The following is a 27,886-nucleotide window of genomic DNA, read 5'->3' as shown; positions in this document are numbered from 1 at the left end:
CTGGCCTGAATTACTGTCTGAGCCTCATGTTAACCTGTTCTCAACACAGCAGCCAGAGTGTCTTTAAAAATAGAAGCTCCATCAACTCACTGCTCTGCTCAGAATCCTCCAGTGGCTCCCCAGCTGACTCCGAGTGAATAAAGGCCCAGGTCCTCTCCATGGCCAGCAGGCCCAGCCACCCCTCTGCCTCACTCGTGCTCCAGGCGCGTGGCCTCCTTGCTGTCTCCCCGGTCTTTGACCTCAGGCCCTTTGTCCTTTTGCTGCTCCCTCTGCCTGGGATATTCTTCCCTATGGAGACATTATTCATTCTTTCACTTTCAGGTCCCTGCTGAAATGTCACTCTCTCAGTGAGACCTTGCCTGACCTGTCCCCACTTCCTATCTCCTTCCCCATTTTCCTCATGTTACTTCTGACATTCTACCTCTGTATTTATTAGTCTGTAGTCCCTCCCTCTAAAATGTAAGCTTCATGAGAGTCAGGTAGGACTTAATTTTGTCCCTTGCTATATTCTCACATTTGGCAAATCAGAGTGCTCCATAAATTTTCAATGAACAAATGAATCAAATCGATGGATGGATGGATGCGTCCCCTTAGAGTAGAAGCCAAAGTCCTTACAGTGACCTCCAGTCACTGACCTCACTGACCTCATCTCTTGCTATCCTTCCGCTCACTCTCTCTTGCCACTCTAGCATCTTTCCTGCCCCTGAACGCTCCACGCATCCTCCTGCATCAGAGTCTTTACATCTGTGGCTCCATCTGCCTGGATACGCTTCCCCTAGGTGTCCCTCACTAGGTAACGTCACCTTGTTGAGGAGCTTCCCCTGACCACCACCACCACTATCCTCTGCACCCTCCACCCTCCTCACTCTGCATTTCTCTCCATAGCACGTGCCACCATCTGCTCTGTATTCCTTCCTTTGTGTCTTCCTTCCCTGGCAGAACTTAAGCAAATGTAAACATTTCACAGCAGGGACTTTGCTCTTTTATTCAGTTCTTTGACAAGATCCTCAGCATCAAAAAACAGTGCCTGGCATATAGTAAGTACCTAGTTAATATTTGATGAATGAAAGAATTTTTCATAAAGTCTGGAAGGATGTACACTAACATTTTAACAGTTAGCTATCTCTGGGTATCATGAATATATGGCTGATTTCATTCCTTCTACATAGCTGTATTTTATAATTTTCTTTATAATGGTGTGTTTGTGTGGCACCAGTTGTGTAAAAAAGATTTTATATATTTGTGATTTTTTTTTTCTCCCTCCCAGATAGGTGCGTGCTGCTATGTGGAATGTTCAGCTTTAACCCAGAAGGGATTGAAGACTGTTTTTGATGAGGCTATCATAGCCATTTTAACTCCAAAGAAACACACAGTAAAAAAAAGAATAGGATCAAGATGTATAAACTGTTGTTTGATTACATGAGAAACATCTTCAGTGGCCAAGGAAACTGTCCACTTCTCTCAGAAAGCATATGAAATGCTACAGCTATACCCAGACCTCTTCTGAATAATGAAGCAGTTTAAAACTTGAAAGGAAAAAAAAAAAAAAACCCTGTCATCAGAATTCTGTAAAGTTCATTAAGAATGTTTCTTAAAGGTCCAAGAAGCAGCAAACAGCATCTGAAGCCACAATCTATTATAAATACTTTATTTCGACTAGATGGTACAATCTCTCAGGGGTTTCATAGTTTCAAAAGCTACAATCACATCATGTTGTAATGACATAAAAAAACAGTGCTGTTAAGTGGAACTGCCTGGCTTAGACCATGTACATTTCTGCACAGTCTTTATGGAATCTGCACAAAGAAATATCTTCTCCCTTTGCTCCAATTAATTGTTCTTGTATGTAAGTTCCTTTCTATTCCAGTATATCCAGAGTGGCGAAATGACAAGGCCAGCCACGTAGCCAAAGGTCGCTCCAAGCGTGCAGGAGATGGGCCATTCCTGAGGAGAGAATGTATGAGGTCAAAAAGAACAAATGTTTTATTATTACTTGAGCACAACTTAAGTGTAATCTAAATATTTCTATATTAAAGCTTAATGTGCTTTCTTAAAAGAATGCCAAAAGTATAATAAGGTCATAACTGCATTTATCATGAACACTAAAAATGTAGACATTTTAGTTAAAGTGCTTTCAACTGTAACAAGGCTTCTGGTGACTGCAGATTTAGTTCGATGTGCCCCAGACTGCATGAGATACATGCTAAAATTACAAATTAAAATTTTGGGTCAGACTTTGCCATAACCCTGGACTCAATTTAGCTCTCTGAACTAGTTGGTGATTTTGTTTTTTAATTTCCACATTGGCTTGTACATCAAATGAAAAGTGTATATGCTGACCAAACCACAAGAAACTTTAAACTGTGTTAAAGAGAAAAGACCTAGAATTCAAGCATGTTACATGGACTTTATAACAAAGCAACTGCTTTCATAATAAAACTGATGTCACCTTCCAGATACAGATATTGGAACCATAGTAGACGTTACAGAAGTACAACTTATGTACACACTTAGAGTGTTAGTTAAATGACATCCTGGCTTCCAGATACCCATTTTCTCCAGCCATATTACATTTCACAATATTATATCAAGCCAGAAGTAAGTAACGTTGACTTATTTCATCCACGAGCAGTGCGTGTTGGTCCCTAGGTGAAAGGCCCTAGTTTAAAAAAATGTTTTTCATGTTCATCTATAAAGCTTGTTTGGTATACTGGAGCCATTTCTAATCTTCCTCTAGGGAAACAGGCCGTAGAACTGTGTCAGAGGTGAACCATCTTAATTACTAGTTCTGTTACCTAATTAAGCGTCCTTGTTTGGTCTGCTGTCAGTCTACCTTATTCCAAATGCCATGCACCAGGCAAGAGTGTTAGATAAAGTTTCAGTGTGAACAAACTAATGCAGTTCAGAGAATCATAATCTAATCCATAAATTTTTTCCCCAGCCTTTCCTACTTTTAAACTTGCTGTTGCCTAAATTATGATTTATGTCTCTGGTGAACTTCTGTTGACTTCCATGACTTGAGCTTATAGCTACATCTATTGCACAGATTGGGTAATGGAACACTAAACTTTTATACTTGAAAATGACAGCCTTAACTGCTCATATCAGTCACAAATCTAGGATGTACTGTCGTGTGTGTGAGCTTTGTAGAAATTTTTAAAAATATAAGCATCTTCTTCCCCATTGAAGAGCAGAATCTACTGGATAACTAGTCCGGAGCTTTCTCTTTGAACTGAACAGTGGATGTCTTCTTTCTCCCAAGAAGTGGTGGTTCACGTTAAGTACCATGGCCTTATGTATGCTCAAATGGAATCTGATGTAACTTTCTCATTTAATTTTGGTCTGCTATTTTTAGATAGAACTGAAAAGAATTGTATACATTAATTAGTATATTAGCTAAGTTGTCCAACACATGGTATAAAGGAATTAAGACAGTAAAGTATTATACATTTATTTCTAACTTGCCTTTGGGGATTTGATGGGGATTTTTTTTTTTTCTTCCTCAGATTCACATCTCTGAAACACTTGGTTTCCTAGCCAATAAAGTTAAAATCTAGAATTTGTCCTGCCCTAAGAGAAATGGACTAGGAATCTGGAAACACAAACTTTGGTGTCACCTCTGTTTCTTGACTGGGCCTCAGTTTCCTTATTTTTTAAATATGGGAGGTAGAAGAGATGATCTCTAAAATCTCTCCCATTTGTCTACTCTTCTGATGTTCTTCTTCCTCACTCACAGTAATCACTGTTGGACATGACCTTTTCGGCATCATGTTCTTAGATGGTAAGAATCCTGTACAAAGATTGTTAGAACTCTAAGCAAAGACGATTGTCTCATCTGAACCTGAGGTGCCTTAAGTGCTCTATTGACCTTGAAGGGTTTGGAGTTTCCCACTGCTTATTAGGAGCCTTTTCACTGCTTTGGTCCTTCAGTATTTCTTTTCTGCAGAGTCTTTCCTGCCATTTTATCTAAAACCAAAGATTTGTTTTCTGTTCATAAACAGATTGTAGAAAAGTTGCCTTATTTTCAAAAGCATGTCTTCATTTAAGGCTTAGGTTTCACCAGAAATTCAGGCTAATCACTGGAACATCTGGTTCAAAGTAGTGACATCTGGAAAATGAAATGCTTCAAAGTATCTTACTGACTTGAATTTTCCTAGTGAATGAAAATACACTGCTTCAAATAGGGTCATATATGAATGAACTTAAACTTACAGTTAGTATTTTTTGCATAGAGATAATCAATTCTGAAGTTCTTAAAAATAACTTTAGGAGCTTCCTGAAACCTTACTTAATACTTTGCTTATATTCTTACTCTATCTCTAAAGGTACATTCTAGGTTAGCCTATGTTGAATTATCATATTTCCAATCAGTAGAGCCTGAACTAATGGTTTTTATTGTGAATTATCTTAGTTACTTTAGGCATTGCTTCCATTTGATTTTTAATTATTAATTTTAAGTACCAAATTAAATACTGGTTTGTTGGTGTTGTTGCTTTTTAAGTGATTGTTACTTTAATAGCGTCCCACCTTAACACTTGGGGTTACAAATAAAATAATATGCATAGTTTACTATCTATGTAAAGTACTGAACTTCTTACCTTAGTAGTTTTTATTTAACACTCTATGTAAACATTCAGGATAATACTCTTTCCTCTACTTCTCATGCTGTGAATCTGTGCTTCATCGGCCTATTGTGAGCACCTGCACTTTGGTAAAGAGCACGTCGTCAAAGTGTAGGCAGAATAATCATCCCTCGTGAATGCCAGCCAAATTCCAATTTGGGTTACTAAATTCTATTTTAATCACTTTGTAATTTCAGTGTGGCTCTTTGTTTCCAGACACATACATACACATACACACACATTCTTTAAGCAGCTGCCATACTTCATTCACCTCTAGTGGAATGCCAAAAATGAAGTCAATATTAGTTAGAAAGTTCTGTCTAATGAGGGCTTAAAGCTTGGAACACTTGCTGTTCAACATCTCAAGAAATCCATGCCATCAGCAAATTAAAATGTTGGAATGGCTTTGAAGACTGTATGCTAGTGATAGGTCAGGCTTTCCTGCTTGACTTTTCTGAAATTAGTTATTAATTATAACAGTCACTTTTTTTTAAGAGAATTTCTTTATATAAGGGCAACCCTCCTGATCTTGGTAGACCAAGACAGGGAATGGCGAAAGGAGCTGCTAAAGGGAGTTGGGGGAGGTTGCTGACATATAACCTTTCCTCAAGTAATTTCCTACTAACCTTCTTATAATTGCTTTAAAAAAATTCAAACTATCCTATGGCAACAATTCATATTGACTTGTCAAATAACCCTAGCTTAATCACATATTTTCTTAATTAGATCTTGAAGTTTTCCATTTAAAATTACTGCCTATGAAGATGTTTCTATTTAACGTTCCTCATGTCACCAATAGGATTTAAAACACACACACACATGTAGTATCTATTGAACAGACACTTCAACTGTGTTGCTATAAACATTTCTCCAAATTATAGTAATCTGAGATGGCTATATATGATTGTTTTGTTTAAGGAAAATAGAAAACTCATTCATGTAAAGGAAGTCAGAAGTGTTTTACCACCAGAATGACTATCTTCGTTTTATCCAGTTTTTTAATAAATTTAAGTGTTTTTAATCACCAAATAAGAGAATTTCTGCTGCATAACAAAAGATAATATAATGCAAGTGGGTAAAATTATTATGATTACTGTCAAAAAGAAAAGCTTAAAGAATGAGTAGCGGCACCATGTGAAAAAAATATCTTACTGAGAGTACCACTGTTGTCCTTCCTCAAAATCAAATGACTTTTTTAATGTATGTTTCAGTACTTAAACCAAAAAGGTCAGTATTCTCTTGAAATAATCAGCATTAACTAAGGCCTGCTATTATAGGATCTTGGTACATGCTACCAACCATAAGTAATTTTTCTCTCAGAAATTAAACAATTTCACCCTAATAAGCTAAAAAAATTCTTAAATAATACATATATAACTGGTTTTTTGTTAAAATCGATATTATTGCTGGTTGAAAGACATTTCAAAATTACACAAACTTATTTCCACCTGAAAACCACACTGCTTTCTGATCAGGCATTACTGTAAAACAGTGCTTACATTTTAGGAAAGGAGAATGTACTGGTATACAGAGTTTGATATGTTTCAAAACATGTTCTAAGTAGTACAGAATAGTGATTAAGAACACTGATTTTTGTATTTGACTTGATTTGAGTCTCAGCTCTACCATTTGTTAAATATGTGACCCTTGGATTAATTTCCCAAAGATACAAAGAACTCATACAGCTTAATATCAAAAAACCAAACAACCCAATCAACAAATGGGCAAAAAACCTAAACAGACATTTGTCCAAAGACAACATACAGATGACCAACAAGTATGTGAAAAGATGCTCAATATCATTAATTATCAAAGAAATGCAAATCAAAACTACAATGAGGTATCACATCACAACTTTAAGAAGTCTACAAATAATAAATGCTGAAGAGGGTGTAGAGAAAAGGGAACCCTCCTACACTATTGGTGAGAATATAAATTGGAGCAGCCATTATGGTAAACAGTAGGGAGATTCCTTAAAAAATTAAAAATAAAATTAACATATGATCCAGCAATCCTACTCCTGGGCAAATATCTGGAGAAAACTCTAATTTGAAAAGATAAATGCACCTCAGTGTTCAGAGCAGCACTACTTAGTGCACAGCCCCTTACTGGCCATATGACCTTTGCCAGGTCACTTAACAACTGAGCCTCAGTTTCCCAATTGCAAAACAGGGATAATAACACCTCTTGCACTTAAAACATGGGCTATTGTATTAAATGAAGTAATATTTAAAAAAACTATCATGAAAGCTGTAAAGTACCATGCATCAGTATCATTCTGTATATTATTACATGTTTTAACTTGGAAAAAATTAAACTTATATTATCACTAGTGGAAGTACCTCTTAGGTATTCTAGTAGGTTAATAATTAGAGCCAGCAGTTTGGAACAAATAAAATAGTTCATAAGCAATGTTATATTGTGCTGTAGGAACTATTTATTCCTTTTCCCTTGTAACATAAGCATCTTTAGCACATGCAATTCTTCACATGATACATATGGGATGCATAAAGCTTACAGGAGAGAACTCTCAAGAGGGATACAGCACATGGCATTATGTTAACCATATGTAGCCCCACCTCCAAAATAGAAGGGCAGTTCCTGCTCCTAGCTGTCGTTTTTCATAACTTTTAAGAAGTATAAGCACAGAAACTGGTTTTAAACCAACCACTGGTAGACATTTCCGTCACTTTTAAGTCTCCGTTTAAACAGCTCCATTCATTCAAAACTATTAGAGCCACTCCTAAACCAAGAAGGTAAGGGGCAAACTAAGATTATTTAATTTTAGATAAATTTTAACAACAAAAAATTTTTTTAAATGTGCTACAATATTATTTTTGGAGAGGTATGTGCTATCACAGATATGGGGACACTGACCTACCTGAAGATCAGAAAACCTAGAAACACATAGAACTCACAACCATTAGGATTACTGGCTCTTTCAGATTAAAAAAAAGAAGAAGAAGAAGATAAAACCCAGGCAGTTCTAAATTTCTCAAGAACTACTTTTTAATATGTTTTGTTTATTATGCTTACAATAATTTACATTTGCAAGATTGACAGAATTCATCTTTTTCTAGTGGTTTTAAATGGTCATTTCTATTTTCCTCTGAATTTGGCTTTAGGTGATACATTTTTCCAGATGTTCTTAAAGCAAATGCTATTGTCGGATGTAGAAATACACATGTAGATGAATCTGTTCAGCTGGATATATTTCTCTAGTTGTAAATCCATCCTGTTTCACGTATACTCTACCACTCTCCTATGACTAAGAACACAGATTTAGGAAGAGCTATTTGTGGAGAGGTGCGTAGTCGCTGGGCCAGACCTTCTTGTCAAAGTGACAATAAATGGTCCTTGCCAGGATCATGCAAAAGGGTTACTTTAGCCAGCACTCTTCTCTCTCACATAAAAGTCCTGCTAGCAGATCATTTTCAATGTCATTACCCTACAAGGAACCCACCTTTTAAATCCAGAACCATTTTCTATCAGTTGAATATTATAGGTTTTTTCCATGCTTCAAATATATAAATCACATTCATATAAACTAATATTTTATTTTGGCCTGTCTAAAACACTATATAATACCTTTAGTAACACCAGAAACACCAATTAACCTAAAAATATGCAACCCTTCAATAATTGAATCCATAATCCTAGTTTTATCCCTCACTCTAGCATTATTTGTAGTAATTCATCTAATTATCCTTATGATCTCTAGCTTCAATTTATGAAAGTATTATCTGTGGCATCTGTGACTTTATATAAATGTTTCCCAGATACTAAATTTTTAACCTGATAAAACCAGAGAAAACAAAAAAAGATTTTTAAATATAACAATGTCTCATTTATCTAGTATCTGATAGGAGTAAATACAAACATTTTTAAACAATTTTAAATTGTTTTAAAGACAATTTCAATCCATTTTGCCTTTTTACTTTATAAGAAGTAAGTGAGCTTAGAAGAGATTTGGTTCAAATCTGGTTCAATTCCATTTTGGAGACAGTAGCAATGAAGTCCAGAGTTTAAAGGCATTTGTTGGTTTTCTGGATACAAAAGCTTCACATATTAGTTTTATATACTCTCCTACAAATATATTAAATTTTATCGTCTAAAATACATACATTACCAGAGTAGTCATGGCATTTAAATGAAATTCTCATGAGGGGAAAGAAATGCAATATAGTCAACTACTCAACCTTTTCCAAAGAGAGCTAAGCTATGGCCATTTTCTAAAAACAAAAGTTATGTTTCAGAGTCTCCAGGGACAAAGAGAATCATGGTGTCCTGGGGCTCTGGATCCTGAGTCTTTCTCTTACCAGCCAAGTAATACTGAGCAAGATATGTACTCCCCTCGCCACACTTTGCTTTCTTATGTGTAGAAATGGGAATGAAACCTGCCTTGCACTGTGGTTGTCAGGATTAAGTTACTCGTGTGATGACAGTGCCAAGTCCCATGCCTGATGCACACACAGAGGGATCTACAGATAATTACATTTTCTTTCTATCACATTCTGAAACATCAGACGGGATTGAAAAGTATGTGAAATCCAAATACCTTGAATACAAAAATACCAGAGAAACAAAAGGGTGAGCTAACAATCCATTCTGCCAACTGAAGAACCGCTGGGCAGAATGAATAAAATAAACTGAGACAATTAACATACTCTCTAACACTCTGAGAACTCAAATAATGGAATTAGCAGTTTATTGGGTAACGCTAAAAAAAATAGTTATTAATCTACTCCTTTTATAGGTCACAAATGCCTGTAACATTAATTAAGCAGTAACTACGTGTTAGGTTCTGAACTAAGTACTTTAGAAGGATTATATTATTTAATCTTCACTAGCAATTGGCAGAGCCAGGATTTGAACCCAATAATCTGATGCCAGAGCCCTGATCATCCTGGTATCTGTCTACCTATTACTAAAACATGTGGGTTTAAAAACTTCATGGTAAATTTCCTTTGCTCAGAATAACCAACAACAATTCTTAACCTCCCATTAATTTTCTTAGCAACATGAAATATAGCCCATTTTGATAAAGAATTAAGACATTTTCCAGATGAAAGGCTCATAATCACCTATTATACAAAATATTCAGACCATATTAAATCTGAATCTGAATCACAATATGAATCTAAATTATTGTTATCAAACAAATTCCAGTCTTGATAATATTTGAGTATCTGTTATACTTACATAGAATATATACTTTGTACACAGTAAGAACTCAACAAATATTTACTGATTAGCTATTTTTACAGCAGATAAAGCATCAAATTATAATGTACAAAGGTTTTCCATTGTCAAAATATTCATTTTGTCAGTAACCATAGCTATAAGCTTTCTCTTGGAGTGAAGAAGTCTGTCTGGGTTATGGACAATTCAAATGTTTGCAGTGCAATAGTCAAGGCCCAGAAGAGAAGCAAGATGACTCTCAGTTATTTGGAAAGAAAACAACAAAGATGCCTAACAACACAGTGGGTAGCCATCCGACCATACTCTCTTTCTGCAAATTCTCTTGCTGCCTCCTACAAAGGGAAGGCTTCCTCCAACTAAAAAGGTGCCTGGTATCTTTCGTCGTCTGTCATTATGTAAAATTATTAAAAATTTCTATTGGTACATGAAAAAACTTACCTTCATTGAGGCTATATATTTCAGTGGGCCTTTCTAGTCATTTAATGATGAAACAATTTAAAAAATATAAGTATTCCTGAAACTGCTCAATACAGAAACTTGCATCATTATAATCTTACGTCTGGCCTCTAGAAATTTTATACAAAGTCAGATTTGAGTTCAAAGTCTTAAAAGTGGAGTTAAAATATGTAAAAGTTTTTGTAAGGTTGGTCTGTGTGTGTGTGTTTTTAAAGAAAGTATAATTGCTTAACCAGATACTCTTGTTTTTCTAATTAGAATACAAGTAAAACCAGATCACAATCCAGAAAAGCTTGCTTTACCACAAACATGTCAAATCTGTACTGGACCACAAGGAATAGAGCAGTAAAATCTGTTCCTAATACATGTTACAGTTTCAATAATAATGTGTAGAATTCTCATGAAATTTTAGTCTAGAAAAATCTCCATTCTGAGGTAATGCCACAATCTTGTATCTGATTTATTGTTCCTCTGGCAGATTCTGTCAGCACCATGAGCCACACTAAGTGCTTACTCTGGGTAGTTAGATTTATGAAGGAAAAAACAAAACAGAACAAAAAACCTTGTTTGCTGAGAATAAAAAGTGAAAGAAAGAAAAAAAAAAGAACCCTTATCATTTCTCCAGTATACCAGTAAACAATTGCTAAAAGGGACAGGAGCAGGTGATTATTATGTGAATAAAAGATGACTAATTATATGTCAATTTTATCATTTCACCAACAGTATCTATCATAATTTTAAAAGATTATAGTGAATAAGTGGGTCATTAACTTGGAACACTCTAAAAACCCAACAGTAAAGATTATTAAACAACCCGTAATATTCCAGTCAAGTGAAACATTCTTAATGAAGACCAACATTTGTTACTTATTAATTAGCTAGATAGAAAATATTTTTAAATTCAGGAATTCAAATAGAAACTTTACATTAATTTAAAAAGTCTGATACCATTAGTTTGGATCCAGCTCACCCCTTATTATAAACAAGTACTGAAGTAGAAAACTGAGAGTCAGTGGCTAAAAGCCTAAACAATCAAAAATGGGTAACTGGATTATAAATAACTAAAATATATATTTTCTTCACAAATCTAAACCCAGACTTTACAAAGGCACATCTATTCCCCATAATTCAGTATCTACTTCTACATAGTCTTATAAACAAAAGACTTATACAAGTGTAAGATATCAATCTTTTACATTCCAAAATATTCCATCTATATGCAAACTGACATGTTAATTACACATTGCCTTACCAACTCAGAAGCTGATGGCCCATACTGCTTCATATATGGATACTCCGTATTTAGATTTAATTGCATGTATCTGAAAGTAATGAATTAAAACACAATTTCCTATGTATACTTTTCAGTGACTTTGATTGTCCTCCAATTTAAAAATCACTGACACTACTGAACGAAATTAAGTTCCATAAGATGGTAACTTGGGTACAAATGAATCCTCATTTCCCAGTGATCACCGAGATGGCCAAGGAAATATAAAGGAAACCTTTATTAATACTATAACCTCGGGAAGGGTATCAGAGACACCATACACTCCAAACCTCCAGGGGTTTCTATAACACATAGTAGATGAAGACTCATCAGAGGGAAGGGCAAATCTACCAAACTTACTGAATGTAAAAGAACAATTCATCTTTCTGGGAGACATAACATCTAATAGAAAGCACAAAGAATGGGCTTAAAAAGTAAGAAGTTAAGTGCAAAGCATACAATTCCTCAAGAGCCTTTGGAAATTGAGAGACATAACAAAGATTTAACCCAGCCATTCATTATGTAGGAATTTACACTAAAGAGAAAATTGGACAAATCTGCAAAGATGTATGTTTTATGATAATCACCATAATTAATAATAATTAATTAACAATGGTAAGAACTGTAAATAATCTAAGTGTCCATTTGTAAGAAACTGGCATATGATTTTACCAAAATAACAAAGTATTACACATATGTAAATTTTCACTGACATAGAATGTGCTCCATAACATATTGTTGAAGGAAAAAAACACAGATTTAAAATAACATGCATATTATGAATACATAAACAGAGAGCTGCAAAAATTATCACCAAAATACAAATGGGAGTTGCCTCTGGGCTGGATGTTTGATAATTTTTACTTACTTTTTATAGTTATTAGTATTACCTAAATTTTCTAAATAAATGTATACTGTCTTTGTAATCAGGGAAAAATTCTCTTCATGTTGGAAAAAGAAAATATATTTTTTAACACTACAATTTCATTTGGGAGAAATTATCTTAAGAAAATAATTGGAAAAATCCATTGAGATAGATTCAAAGATGTTTATAACAGCACTGTTTATAATCGTAAAATAGTAAAAATAGTAAAATATTAGCAATAACCTAAATGATCAATAGTTAATATGTTAAATAAATTTTAGAATAAATACATAATGGTTTACTACAAAGCCATTAAAAATTATGAGAAAGATGTAAACATTACTAGCTTAGTGACCTTACAAACAGTACATATCTTCTAGGTATGTTTCCTCATCTGTAAAATGGGGATAAAAAGAACACTTATCTCATAGTGCTTCACTTAGCTTATTAGCTACATCCTATTGTGACAAGAAATGAAAAACCTGATGCTTATGAGCTTCCTCTGATACCACAAACCCCTATTTCAAAACCTACTTTGTTATATGATTTTAAAAAAAATCCCTCAATATCAACATTCAATTTGGCTATCAATCAAGTTAAGAAAATATGAATCTAAGGCCACAACGGCAATGAATATCAAAGTTGAAAATAGGGAATTCCTGTAACTTCTAGCCTATTTTTTAAAAAATTCTATACATATCCTCAAACTAAGCTTGTTTATTCACCAATACATATAGAAAAAATAGTGCTGGAATATAGAAACAGGCTGATCTTGATACCTGTGGCATTAGACAGGCCCCAATGAGTCACCCAGATTACAGTGACACAGGGAATTGGCATCCCTGATAAACTGAACAACAAAACAATTTATATATACATACTAGTTAGCTTCATCAGTTTTACCATCATTGTACAAACATCTATTTTGTTGCTTTAAGGAGCTCAAACCAACCTGCCATGGTCTTCCCCAATCGAGTGGAATAGGAAAGGCTCCAAGCCATGTTCCTACAATACTAGAAATTGTAGTGATCTGGAGACTATTCTCCCAGATGGATGTAGCCCTGTAAAACACAAATACGTAAACCATTGGTGGTATATATCTTAGCTGCTGGGGAATCAAACAAACAGCACAAATTATCACTATTCATACATATATGTTCTGTTCATTTAAAATAAGTGTCTCAAGTTGACATACCAATATTTGCCATGAATTATCAACGATTAATTGGTAAGAAGATATAACTGTTTTTCACCTGGAAAGGTAGTATGTGCACATAGTCAAAGTCAAACAATACGAAAGAGGGTTTGCAGTGAAAACTAAGTCTTCCTCCCATCTTAATCATCAACTCTGGTTCCTTTCCCCAAAAGCAACTGCTATTACCAACTTATTACATATCCTTCCAGAAATATTTTATGCATACACAAATAAACACAATTTTGTTTAGAATGATATATGCACATCTGCATATATGCATACATATATTATATATTCTGCAAAACAAAACTCAAATGCACCATCTTATAAACCCAGTTTAGCTGTTTTCCCTTGTTAACAGTTTTACTAGGATTCCATTGTATGAAGGAAGCATCGCTTATTCAACTAGCCCCTTATGGCACACTTCATTTAAGCAAATCAACTCTAGTTGGTGGGGAAGGAGCAGAGAATGAGAACAAAATATTTCAAAATATTTAGTGATTCTACCTACCATTCTTCTTTGTTAAGTACACATTTTAGAGTATAAGGGTGGAAAGACATAATTCTGCCAGTCTCTTAGTAAGTCTTGGTTTCAGCCTGCCCCCAATAGTGTGATCATTTAACCGCGTGGACCATGAGTCTAGTTACAGCAGAGTAAAATCCCACCACGATGCAATAACTGGAGTCCAAATATTTAGTGGTTTAGTTAGTTATTTAGTTATTACAAAGTTTATGAAAAGCAGTTTCTTCCTGCTGGTGTGGAAAAGGGGAAAATATTTGTTTTGTTAGTTTCTTTCATTAGAAATAGGTCAATCACATAAAATGTACACTGAATTAAAGCAATCCCGAACGACAAGTCAGTGCACAAACCAATCCCCAATGACCTGTCCATCTTATTACTTCTCATCCACAACCTACACAAGTTAAGAGCTTTAGCCTGTTTCTGTTGAAAACTGGGACTGGAAGAAAGTGGGAGGCAATCACCATACATCCACATTTGTGTTATTCGCTGGGCTTTATTGTTCTTCTTTTATTTTGTGTAACACTTAAAAATGCAAATCAATTTCTCAACTAGTGTTCAACAGAACAGAGATTAATCTGTTCTAATCTTGGAGGGAAAAAACTGGTGAGTTGAATGTAAAGAAAGAACTGTACTGCTCAGGCAACTTAAAGGATTTTCTAGGGTAATTTTTGACTTTATATGGCTGACAAATGTTGACTGCCTTTCACTTACACAACTTGTCTATGTTGCAATACATAAAGTTATGTGCCTGGAGACATAAGGTCTGGTAGAAGCTGAGAGCAGAGTTTACTTTCTGCTAGGAAGAGTTAACTTTTTCTAATTTATGAAAGAGGAGGAAGTTCAGCTGGATTTGGAAGAATGGGTAGTATTTGGTCTCAAAGAACTGGAGAAAGAGCTGCATTGTTGGTAGAAAGAACTTTATTAAAATTGGTTGAGGCCAAGTGGAAGAATGGAAAATAAGACTGGAAAAAGTAGGCTAGAGTTAGAATTTTTAAAAGTAACTTTATCAAAGACAGTAAAAACTTGCCACAGAAAACCCTTTTCAGCCATACAATTCACTTAAAGTGCACAATTCAATGTTTTTAGTGTATTTACAGTTATGCAACCATCACCCCACAATGAAGCCCTTTATCCATTAGTAGTCACTCCCAATTTCCCCTTCCCTCTAGACCTAGGCAACCACCAGTCTACCTTCTGTCTCTATGGATTTGCCTATTCTGAACATTTCAAATAAATGAATCAATGTATGGCCTTCTGTGACTCATTTCTTCCACTTACCATGTTTCCAAGGTTCATCCATTTTGTAGCATGTAAAAACATTTCATTCTTTTTTATTGCCGAATAATATTTTGTTATACGGATATATCACATTTTATTTTTTCCAAACATCAGTTGATGGACACTTGGCTTGTTTTGACTTTTTGGCTATTACACATAATGCTACTATAAACATTCATGTACAAGTTTTGTGTGAACATATGTTCTCATTTTTCTTGGAGATATACTAAGGAACGGACTTGCTAGTAATTCTATGCGTAATCTTCTGAGTTTTGAGTAACTGCCACACTGTTCTCCAAGGCAGCTGAGCTATTTTATATTCCCATCAGCAGTATATGAGGGTTCCAATTTCCACATCCTTGCTAACACTTATTAATGATTATAGCCATCTTAGTGGGTAGTGAAGTGGTATCTCATTGTGGCAGATTTAGTGTTAGGATTTCAGAAAAGCCTTGAAGGTCAAACTTAAAGAAGTCCCTGAAGATTTCAAATCAAGGCAGCAATATGATCAGAGCTTAGTTTCAATAACATTTATGTATGTATTGTCTAAGTCCTAAGCTCCAAGTTCCTTGGGCTAAGGGGCAAGATCCATATCTTCACATCTTTCATCATTATACCACACTTGTGGCCATCTTATATTTGTTAAAGTAAGTGCAAATATCCAAGAGGTTGTCCTCTATTCTGTTTGTTTGGTACATTAAGAGCGTTTATGATCTTACATATAATAAGTACAGAAACAAATGGAGCCAAGATCTAGTTTAAAATTAGAAAAATTCTGTAGCTTGTCTTTTTAAAATTAAAAATTTATATTTATTAAAATAATATATACAAGTGTCTTTAAAGTCAAAGATCACGGTTAGATTAATAAACCCTCCCTGCACTCCTCTGTACTCCTGATATCGGCTCCAGAGGCAGGCACTTTCAACTCTTCCTGCGTCTTCTATGTACTTGAAATTTAAAAGAACATACATTATGCATAGATTTTCAAGATTTAGTTACTTTCTGCTTTCTACAATGGAAGAAGAGGATTTAGAACTCTTTACCCACAAGCCTTCCATCCCCACACACACATTTCTCTGTGACTCATCTTCCTCTTTGACGGTAATATCTCCTCTTCTCAGCTGGATCAATAGCACAGTGTCCACATTATGATGATTATGGAAATATTCATCACAGCTGAAAGCACACTGCAAACCATAATTACATTCCTTTCTTAGAGTAAATTTTAAATTTTCTTTGGATGTTAAGAATGCCTCTTTTTCACCCGCCATTTGCTTACGTTCCTGTCACTAAGTCATCCTCAAATATTCCAAAGAAAACACACATCACCTCTAAATACTTGTTTGTGCTCCCCGCCTCTCTCTGTTCTCTTTCTTTTGTGGAGACACCTCACCTGCTCCAAACTGAACCGGTTGTTCTCTAAGCCTGAGGCACAGCTGCTGTCCTGTGAGTTCCCTACACCATCTTGTGAATTCCCTTTGCCTCTCTCAGTGCTTTGGGAACTCCTGTTCCCTGAATTCTAAGACTTCCTCCTTCTGTTTTCCCTTTCCTTTTTTTTTTTTTTTCTTTTTTTAAAGCACCTCCTTTAATAGATTCCTGAGAAAGGGTACATGGAAAATAGATTTTAGAGATGTTTAAAGTGTGAAGATGACTTTACTATAACTGTTGGAAACCAATTTGTCTCAGAATGTTGAAGGCATTGCTCTATTGTTTTCTGATTCCCACCTGAGAAGTTCAGAGCCATTCTGGCTCCCAGTTCTTTTTTTTTTTTTTTTAATCTAATTTTATTTCTGCATAGAAGATATGTTGGGGTCTTTTTATGTTGACTGTTTAGAGTTCACTGTACACAAGTAGCATGATTCAACTTTACCAGGAATTTCACAGGAACCCAGCCTTTTAGAGAAATCTCAAAAGTCATTATCTGAGGGTATTCTTGTACCATTTTTCCCAGAAAGAAATCATTTCAATATTCTGCCTGGATGGTATAAGCCTGGCTGTCAGTGCACTGGGCCCAGTGGGTGAAAAGGACCAGGTACAAGGTGAAGACTCATTGTTCAATATGCAGAATTTCATTTAAGCCTTATTTCCTGAAGAGGTTGTAGCAAATAGGCTCAGGATCTGGGGGTAGCCAGAGTGGTTGGGGGTACATCTTCCCTTTCTCCATCTTCCCTTCCCCCACTATAACTTCCATTACTATAATATTTTTATAGCATTTATATTCTGTTCTGAATCCAATTCATTCAATTATTTTTTGATACAGTGAGCCCCCTTGTATACAAATTGAATAATTCCTTCATCTGGAGAAAGTGTCTTCTGTCATATCTTTGAATTATTTTTTGTTTTGTATTTTAGGGGTACTAACTCGTCTTAAGTTGATCTCCTTTGTCTGTTCTCTATATTTATGTTTCTTTTCCAATTGCTTTACTCTTCCCAACCCCCCTTAGCCTTCATTCATTTTGATTAGCTGAAACCTTTTCTCCATGCTACAACTTGATTTTCTAATTTATCTATGTTTCTAATTTATGATCTGTAATAGTGTGATCTGGATTCTCAATTTATTTCATTAATTCTGCAATTTCCTTCTCCACCTCATTTTCTTTCATTATCTCATCTTTGAGTTTGTATCTTATTGAATTCATCTCCTTAATAACATCTTTTCTGTGATAAATTGCATGGAGGTTTTTTGTTTGTTTTTGCTCCTTGGGTAGCTTTTTCTTTCAGGCTGGATTCCTTATCTTCTATGACTTTTTCTTCTTCTACAGTGTGTTTTTAGGGGTTACCATGCCATTTCTTTTCATCTTGCCCACACTTCACATGGTTAGGCTGTCCAAACTACCTATTTGCTCAGATAAAATAAGTGAATTATCTTTGGAGCTGTCTTCCCATCTTAACCAACACCAATTTTTCCTGTCTGGAAGCTGCATTTTGAGGACTGGCTGTTATTTTCTATCAAATTTCCTGTGACATGAGGCAGAAGGAGAGAATAGAGGCAGATAGCTAGGGTAAGGGAAATGCTATCTTTGTGATTTAATCAGTAATATTCAGCTGAAATTTAATAAATGGTGGTTCCATAAATTAAACTTTAAAAAACTTCTGACTAGGGCTTATGCATCCCATTAGAAATCAGATTAAACTACTATAGCACAGTCTGCCTCCTTGGCAGAGTCCAGTAGGCAGCAGCCCTGGTAGGCTGATAAAAAGTATAAACAGCACTGATGGGGATTTGGGGAAACTGGCACTGTGTTGAGTGTGTGTGTGTGTGTGATATATATATATATATATATATATATATATATATAAAACATACATATATTTCAAATTAGAACTTTAGTTTGGCAATGTTTATCAACTTTTTTTGACTTAGGAATTCTACTCCAGAAATCTGGTATACAGAACTCCCTGCACAAGCATACAAAATTATAAGGTACAAAGATGTTCATAACATTATTTATAATCATGAAGATCTGATAATAACCCTCAATAGGAAATTAGTTAATAAATCGTGGTACACGGAATACTTATAATGATGGCTAACTGCCCAACATTCATCTCATCTCTGATGATTAGACTAATTAAATCATGCCGATCCCATTCTCTCTCCCAGTGACTAGTTTAGGAAGACTGAAGGAAGAGAAGCTGCTGCCATCTCGGTACCAGCCTGAGGATAAGAACCAGGAGAACCAGTAAGAAGTACAGCCACAACTTGACTGTCTGTATCTAGAACCACACAACCTCTATTGTGTGAGATCATCAATTTCCTTATTGCTCAACCCAGTATAAGCTGAAGTCTTCCATTACTTATAGATGAAGATAAAATAAGGATACTATGCAAGGAGAGGTAGATTATACACACATACAATGAAAGACATTCCCAATAAGTGAAAAAAAAAAGCAAGTTATAAAGCAGTGACTAGTATAACCATTTTTGTTTTTAAACTACATATGTTTTTGCACAGATAAAATTAGAATATATAAAATCTGATGGTAATGGCTGCTCTTTACATAGCATTCTTCAATATTTTTCTATTACTTGAATTTTTATAATACATATTCTTTTGGAATAAACAAAAAAAATCCTTTTTATTCACTGATTTATAGCAGCACTGACTGACATATTCTCATTTTATAAATTGCCATAATAAAACCATCTGAATTCTATAGTTAACGGCTAATTTCTTCATAGTTAAGGAATGTACACATAATCAAGAGGATTGAAAATAGAGTAAACAGTTCACTATTCTGTGAACAAACTTAAAAGTGACCAAAGCAACATTACAGATAATCTTCATGACAATGAGTTCTAAGTAACTATCTACACTATTTGACTCCACTGAAATTCATTATATCAAATCTTAATTGAAATAAATAGACCATTTTGAATGCCTACTATCTCTGTGTCAGACACTGTATCAGGTACCTGAGACAGTTTTCAGTAAACATTATGACTCAGCTAGGCAGTGCTTATTTAGATGGAGCTGATCTTTTTAGCTGTTGATCTCTTCATCTAAAAAAGAGACACCAAATAACTCCTCCTAGTGGCTAAAGATATTTTGCAGAATTCTTATATAAACTTTTCCCTTTACCCACTGAATAAATATTAAAACGAATGCCTCTTGGCCACTAAATTTTTGTGCTCTCATTAAGGCTAAATTACCTAATTTTTATATGTATAAATTTTTGGTCATTCACCATCCTTCTACTCTTAATGTCCGCAGTGCTTTTTTCAATATAAAATCCATTTCAATACAAAGATGGCAAAAAGCGGCCTGCTATCTTTGCTACACAAATAGGTCATACAGGCTGTCTTCACTTTGGCAAGATAACTATAGATTCAGGAAACTATTGAGGAATTCAGTTTTTTTCATTTCACTAAAAGTGATCAGGTTCTCACTTAAACATCAAACAATAGCATAAAATAACTGATAAATAAAAAAGCAAACTTCAATGAAAACTGTAGGACTAAGGTAGTCAGATTATCATCTGCATTCATAAGAAAGTCAACAAATGGGAGAAAGAAACCCCACGATAATTATAACACCAAAGCAACAAATTGAAGTAAACTAGTACAAATTGAGTATATTCAGTAATAAAATACACCAAAAAGAAGTTGGCAGAATTTTTTAGAAAACTATATGACTTTTATACCTTCAAGTTTCTTTAAAATAGCCCTCTTTAAAAAAAAAATCTGGAATAATCTGTTATTAGAAATTTGAGAAGGATATTTTTGCAGTCTACTGAAGTTTAGGTGGCATCAGAGAAATCTAACAGCTTCCTGCTACAGGCCTAACTTGAAAAAGTTCTAAGTTTCAGGTATACAGCATTATAATTTGATATCTGTATGTATACATTACAGTGCTCAATAGGAACATGAAAAAGCGCTTGACCTCATTAGTCAGCAGGGAAATGCAAACAAAAACACAAAGAGGTAACACTTTACACCCATTAGGATGGCAATACTCAAATAGTCAGATAATAACAACTGTTGGTGAGGATGTAGGGGAATTGGAGCCCTCACATACTGCTGTGGACATGTAAAATGGTGCAGTCACACTGGAAAAGTCTTGGCAGTTCTTCAAATGATTAAACATGGAGTTACCATATGACCCAACAATTTCACTCCCTGGCATAGATTCAAGTGAAAAAAAAAAAATATGTCCGCATAAAAACCCGAACACAAATGCTTATGGCAACTTATTCAAAACAGTAAAAAGTGAAAACAACCCTGATGTCCATTGATTGATGAATGGATAAACAAAATGTGGTACATGTCCACACTGAATTGTATGTTACAAAGGTGACGTGCACAGTATTTGAATTATATCTCAAGACTATTTAAAAAACCCATCTCCCAGCTATCTCAGTTCCCTTGGTGTGTATGAGCCACACCCTCCACTTCTGTCTTAACTTTCCAACAACTCTCATTTGCCACTTCATGATAACTTGCAAGAGGCAACCCTTCCCACATCTACTTCCAGAAGCAGATTTCAGGTTTTTTCCAAGGAAAAGTATCATATTTATTATAATATTTATGTATTTCTTAACCATTTAACATGTATTAAGCTGTCCTACTATTTTTTATTAAGTTCCTACCTTTTTAAATGTGTTACTGATGAAGGTTTTGAGTGTCATGGCCTAATCCCATCTTTCCCATAAGCTCTGTGTTTTCTATTGCCTGATTTTGCACAATGCAGGGATTTTTAGGAATGCACACACCATCTTATAGCAGAACTGACTATAGAATCAGATGACAGTATCTCCCCCAAATACACCATTAATGCTATCATCAGAAACAGAATTCAAAGCTGGATAAATCACCAATCCAAACCAATAAGGTTTCAACTGATTTTCACTGTTTAAAATTTTCAAACTAAATTCTAAAAGAAATTAATGCCATTCGGGATGCCATCGTAACAACGTGGGAAAAAAAAGTGTTTGACGATGATACTTTTGTTTTCAAGAGACCTGATGAACACCAGAAGATGGTTCTGAAGGGGAACAAACAGTATGCATTTCAAAAGGGAAAAGACAGTAATTTATGGAGCCTAGCTACCTGGCAAGCATCCTCTGCTCTACTTGGGCCGTTCTCTTCCAAATCACACAAGAATACTACATTCATTTCCATTTCTAAGGTTTCATTCATTCCCCTAGAACAGGTGTCTCCTCTTTCCCCTTAAGTCTCACCAAATCTCTTACTCCTGATCCTTCATAGGTCATCCCCTCCCTCAGCTCATTCTTCAGTGGTCTCCTCTTCAGTGGACCCTACTGAGTTCCTGAAACATTTACTGTCTGATTTACACAATTTTAGTCTTAGGTTGTTTGCTCATTTCATCCTTGTCCCTTGAATATCCAAGCTCCTCAGGGAGAGAATCACAGCTAGTACTTCAGACTCTACCCGGAGCTTGCACAACATAAAGCACAGAGTTAAGGGCTCAAGATGTTTCTGCTGCTGGGTGATAAATAGGACAAAATCATGTGCACCAAGTAATTTTCTAGTTTTCTGAGTTATGCCTCAACTATTTCTGATACAAGCAATTTCAATGCCTTTCAAGATGCTAAATTTTTACTTAGCCACGCTGAAAATATATACAGCTGCTAAGGGAATAAAATCCTGTAAAAATTTGCACTCGGATATCTCTCCATGAAAGATGCCAAACAAGAAATTATGGTTGTTACAGTAAACATTTTTGGATGGTGAACCCCAATTCTACATTTTAAGATGTATGGGAGCAATTTTATCTGTAGCAATTTTATCACAGTGATAAATTATCCCTGAGGTGTGGTTTTCAAAGCTTTCTTTTGGTAGCAGAAACCCTTTTCAAGCAAAAGGCTAAGTGGAATTCTACCATACAGAAAAAAAGCAAAGTTGACCTTGCTGAAGTGAAGGGAGGGGCCTATATTCCGCCTGCTTGGGTCCCCTCAAGTGCGTACCACCCTTTCCTGGCCCTGGTCCCCAGCTGCAGTGGGCCCTTTAGGCATCTCTGAGAACCATACAGTGCTGAGAAACACTCAAGGAACAATCAGCAAGCTGTCATGAGTAGAAAAGTACATCACTAGTTTTTTAAAATTTCAAACATTACTAGGATAGAAAATTAAAACTTACCCATTTCTACTGAAAACTCTTAGCCATGCTTTGAAGTTTGGTCCTAACAAACATAAACAAGGTACAGTAGTAAAAGTAGATAAAAGAACTGCAAGTGAAAATGTTTCCAACACCAACCTAGGGAAAAAGACACTGTATTAACTTTTTAAGTGTTAAAGGTGCATGTACACATTTTATTTAACTAGATTTAATATAAAAATATTTTCTTATACTTTGAAAGGTAATATGACTTCTATCAAAATGATAACTATAAAAAATGTTACTACTGAAATGCAAGCTATAAAAAATGATCTAGCAAATATCTGGTTTAACAATAGAGTTCAAAAGTGTTAAATGCCCTATGATTTACACAAAGACTGTCCATTGCAAGAAACGCTATTTCTCGATCACTAACTTTTTCCTCAATATTCTCTGGAACTTTCTCTGCAACCAGTGGTTCAAATTTAGGTTACATCAGAACCAGTTGGAGAGCTGGATAAACTGAAGGTTGGGGGAACCCTACGCCTGAAGTTTCTAAGTCCTAAGAATCTGCACTTTGATAAAACACTGATGCTGCCAGTTTTAGAACCCACTTTGAGAATCACTGCTCCAGACATTCATTCTACTTTAAAATGGATTGGACAGAAACTGCCACTTCCCATTACAAAGGTCTTGTCCTCCCCCTGTCTAGAAAATAATTACCTGTTAATTTAGTGTGTGCGTATGTAACCATGTATAAATATATATGTATGTGTGTGTATATATATATATAAAACTATACACATGGCTGTGTATCACATCACTCATTTTACCATGATTATTAACCACTTAAAGTTTCCCAAACTATAATGAATATCACATAAGACATATTCATGAATTTAGCTTTCATTAATTTAAAATTGTTCAGTTTTGAAAAGGTGTTCGCTTAAATTTTACCTTTAAACTAGAAACATTAGCTCATTACATAATTAAATACAAGAATCAACTCCCTTTCCTTAAGAAAACAAACTCTTTTCAAGCACTTCAGAATCTCATTTACTAGGAACTGATATGCTACTTATAACTAACTTATAGTCAATTTCCTTAGAGGTTCTAAGGGCCACACACTTATTGGCGTAGTAGTTTCTCATCTACCTCCCTCCTTTATGTAGTTGAGTAATAGAAGGCTAGGTATTAGGAGCATTTAATGAATTAAGTTATTCCACTGTCTCTTAAAAGAATAACACTGCCAAGGAAGGGCAATGATGTCAGTATCCTTCCATGATCCATTAATTAAACACATAGTGTTTTTTTCTCTAATCACCAACAGAATTAGCATTTGATTTAATAAATGACTGTTTTAAAATACAATTGCCTTAAGGTAAAAGTTTCAGACTTACTCTGTTAGTGGTGCTCCATATAGAACAAAAATTACATGAAAGGAGAAACAAGACATAAGAAAGTAGATATAGCATTTCAAAAGTCTAGTTACCTAAAAAAGAAATGAATAATTTAAAGAGTTAAGAGAATATCTAGTGAACAGCAAATGCTTTGATTTTGTCTACAAATAAAAGTTATTCCCATAATGCATAATATAGATGAATACTCTTGGGATTTGCTCCTGAAGTCAGATCACATATTCTTTGCACAGCCCTGTAAAAAAGCCTACAAGTATTAACCCCCATATCTCACACATCCAACCAACAGTAGAGTCAGAAAACGTTTCTGTTTCTATACTATATACTGAACTATGTTGTTAACCAGTATTTATGAAATATTTACCAATAACAGAGTGCTAGGATACAAACCCCCCCCAAACAGTTCTTATTTTGTAATAATACATGAAATACTTACAGAAAATAATGACTATAGTAATTTTTTAATTTTAAAACAAAACTTCTAGGAAAATTGGACCAAAAAAAAAAAAAGCACAATGTTAAATAATCTCCCAAATCATATTCATGTTACTATATGATCCATATGAAAAAAGACCTGCATGTCTGCAAATCATTACGTGGGACTTGATTTGGAGCTCAATAAGACCTAATTATAAAACACACGTTGAGCTTTTTAAATCACAGGGTAGCAAAAGTGTTTTAAATTACCTAATAGAATACAAGAGTACTGAATAATGTTAAGTGGGGACTTTATTAATTTAAAGTAAAAATCAAGTGTTACCCTGGAGTGAATATTCCAGAAAATAGATTCCAATTTCTGAAAACTTTACTGTTCAGTCAAGGAAGGCCACGTTTGAAACAAAAGCTAACAAGGAGGCTTATTTCATAATTTCTGAAAAACCCACTGTGTCTTTCAGAAATGCAAAAGATAAATGAAAATAAACTGAAATGTCTTATAAAATAAGATTTAAAGATGTGATTGTTACAAACATTCATCTTCAATGATAACAAAAAACATGACTATATACATTCACAATGCTATGATATCCAATTAATGCACGGCAAGACTCTATCACACATTGTAGGCAGTCTTCTAGCAAGCAATAGGCTACTGATTTGGGAGGTAAAAAATCAGGTCCTTTATTCACTGTAAATAACCCAATAAGTACTTGACTAACACTTTATTCTTCCAGTAAAAGAAATATCACGTATATATAAAAATCAGTTATCAAGAAATTAGCCTTACCTTGTACGATAATGAACTTCTTTTAGAAGATGTGTTTGGTTTCCCTACTAAATATAATATTAAATTGACGGCAGTTACAAAAACAGAACAGATGCACAACCATGTTAAGTGTGTTTCCAATATTGAGAAGTTCTCCAAGAAGAATGATGGAATGAAGATGCTTAGGATAATTGAAAATATGCATACAAGATGGGCATACAGTAGTCTCTTGATGTCAGTGTCTTTCATGGTGTTTTCTTGAGTGGCTTTCTAATGAAAAACAAATTAAGAAAAGAGCATAGGCAATAATGACTTTTTCCATTGTCCTAAATGCTCCAGTGTCTAAAAAGAGGCCATGAACCAAAGTCAATTTTCTATGGGCAATAATGTCTTAGTTTGGAATACAGGAAGATGCATATGTGTAAATACACATGTAGACTAACATGGTACAAACAGCTCTCAGAGCCTAAAAAAAGGACAAATCTACTAATTTCTTAAATATTTGTAACTAGTTTCTGCAAAACGGTCATGTGCTAGGTCTAATTAAGTAATTCATTTTTTTTCTTTTTTTCCCAAAATCAGAGGTGAAAAAAAAAAAACCCACATGGGTTAATGATTTGTCCTGTTGGTACTATAAGCTATGTATTCTAGAAACCCCATGAATACACTTTGGCTGAATTGTTGGCACTTTTTATCATGGTGGTCCCTTGTCTAACATCACAGTAGTTCACGTCTTCTAGCATACACCAAGTGATGCCAGGCGCACACTGGAATACTCAAATGGTGGCCAGTGTTATCAAGATCGTATAAAGAACATTATGCTAAACTAAAGGAGCCCAGTGCTTAAAACAACAACAACAACAACAACAACAACAACAAACACCAAAATGACAAGGTTACAGGTGCTAGAGTCCAAAAGTAGAGCATGAATAAAAGGAGGAAAAATATTTACTGTCTCTTTCTGTCCAAAACACGTATTTTATGTATGTATGTATTTATAAATTACCTAACAGAGAGCTTATACATAGTATTGACTGTTAAGTAAGGACCTTATTAAAGTAATAGTCCACATGTTATACTGTGGTGAACATTCCAGAAAAAAAGGTATATATTTTATAGCCACACACAGGGCTCCTACTAGAGCAAAAGGGCGAATCCAAGCCTTATCTTAACACTCTCGTTTAATTCACTCTATCCTTTTCAAAGGCAAATACTTTACCGATAAGCAAACAAGCTAGGGCAGATTAGGAAACACTTCAAGGTCCCAAGCTCCCAAATGCAAAAGCCATTTCAAAGTCTAGCCTCTTTGATATAAAGATACACACTAGGGGGTCCAGAAGAGAATGAGTGGCAAGAAAGGAAAAAGGAAATGGTCCCATCTTCAGCTGAGGGGCGGGGCGGGGAATCCAGAATACATTCTCTTAATAGACACTCCTTTAGATATTTTTCTGGGCCACCCTCAGAATCCCAACTGACAGGAGCAGATTTGGACCCAAGACAGTGAGTGGTACCCAAACTCAAATGCTTGCTGAATGAATGAATGAACGAATGAACAAACGAAGACTGGGTCCCGTGTTGCCTTTCCTGAGAAATTAGCCCTGTGTTAGGCCCTGGAGAGCCCAGGACTCCCGGCAGGTGCCCCCGAGGATGGCCAGGACCCCGGTGTCCGCGGTCTGACCTGGCCTGGGTCCTCATGACTTGCAGCGGCAGAGAAGGCCCTTCTGGGCGGCTCCTCGAGGAGCCTTCGCAGGAGTCGCAGGACCTTAATCTGCCGAGGCATCCCAAACTGGGTCGCTAGGGACTCTTCCCAAGCCTCAGTCGGCCGGGATGTGAACAACGAGGGACGAGTTGAGAAGCATAGTCAAAGAGCACAGGCGTGGAGATCAATAGAAACGGAGGGACAGACGCATAAAGTCGGATCCAAAAGAGGGCCAGGTATCAGGGCAGTCCCTGGGTCTCGCCCGAAGGGTGGCGCTGGAGGGGCCGGCGGCAGTGGACGGACCGGGACAGCGATTCCCAGCAAGTTGGGCAGTTGAGGGAGGTGGCTTGCAGCCCCGGGAGGCTCGCGTGCCGGGAACGTCCGGCTGGGCTTACCTAAAGCTCCCGCCAGCGGAAGGGAAGGGACGGTTACCACCTCCTACCATCAGGTGCTACTCGCCGCCCTGACTCTCGCGCAGGCGCAGGACCCAAGGCCTCATAGCCAATTGCAGAAGGTGAGGCGGGCCAAGAAGGCAGCCCCGCCTTCCCGCTCGCGTTTATTCCTCCCGCCGCTTACCAGGTGTAGGGTGGGCGGGG

General features: G+C 35.7%; 2 protein-coding genes across 5 annotated transcripts in view; one reads left to right on the top strand and one right to left on the bottom strand.

Moving 5' to 3' along the window:
• The window catches only part of RHOQ (ras homolog family member Q), a 35,299-nt gene extending 30,709 nt beyond the window's left edge, over positions 1–4,590 (top strand). The window contains exon 5 of the mRNA XM_072937780.1: positions 1,268–4,590. Coding sequence (XP_072793881.1) covers positions 1,268–1,423 — 156 coding nt within the window. The 3' untranslated portion in view covers positions 1,424–4,590. The remainder of the gene's footprint in view (positions 1–1,267) is intronic.
• On the bottom strand, positions 1,633–27,834 carry PIGF (phosphatidylinositol glycan anchor biosynthesis class F). Of its 4 annotated transcripts, XR_012059059.1 has the most exons (8): positions 27,270–27,660; positions 25,613–25,861; positions 24,370–24,461; positions 23,012–23,128; positions 13,368–13,476; positions 11,533–11,602; positions 4,599–4,701; positions 1,867–1,944 (listed from the first exon to the last, which is right to left on the bottom strand). XR_012059059.1 is itself a non-coding variant. In XM_072937778.1 (7 exons), the coding sequence occupies exons 1-6, from the start codon at positions 27,369–27,371 to the stop codon at positions 11,537–11,539; spliced, it is 735 nt and encodes a 244-aa protein (XP_072793879.1). In that variant the 5' UTR covers positions 27,372–27,659; the 3' UTR covers positions 1,633–1,944; positions 11,533–11,536. The 4 variants fall into 4 exon arrangements, 3 of the variants coding, with proteins under 3 accessions (XP_072793879.1, XP_006216508.1, XP_072793878.1); XM_072937778.1 differs by lacking the exon at positions 4,599–4,701 and having other exon boundaries at positions 1,633–1,944; positions 27,270–27,659; XM_006216446.4 differs by lacking the exons at positions 4,599–4,701; positions 11,533–11,602; positions 27,270–27,660 and adding an exon at positions 27,686–27,834 and having other exon boundaries at positions 1,633–1,944.
• Between the last annotated feature and the right edge of the window lie 52 nt (positions 27,835–27,886).

The sequence above is a fragment of the Vicugna pacos genome, chromosome 15, assembly GCF_048564905.1.
Source record: "Vicugna pacos chromosome 15, VicPac4, whole genome shotgun sequence".
NCBI classification, from domain to species: Eukaryota; Metazoa; Chordata; class Mammalia; order Artiodactyla; family Camelidae; genus Vicugna; species Vicugna pacos.
Note: the sequence above shows the minus strand (reverse complement) of the source record. Positions and strands in the feature narration are given on the sequence as shown.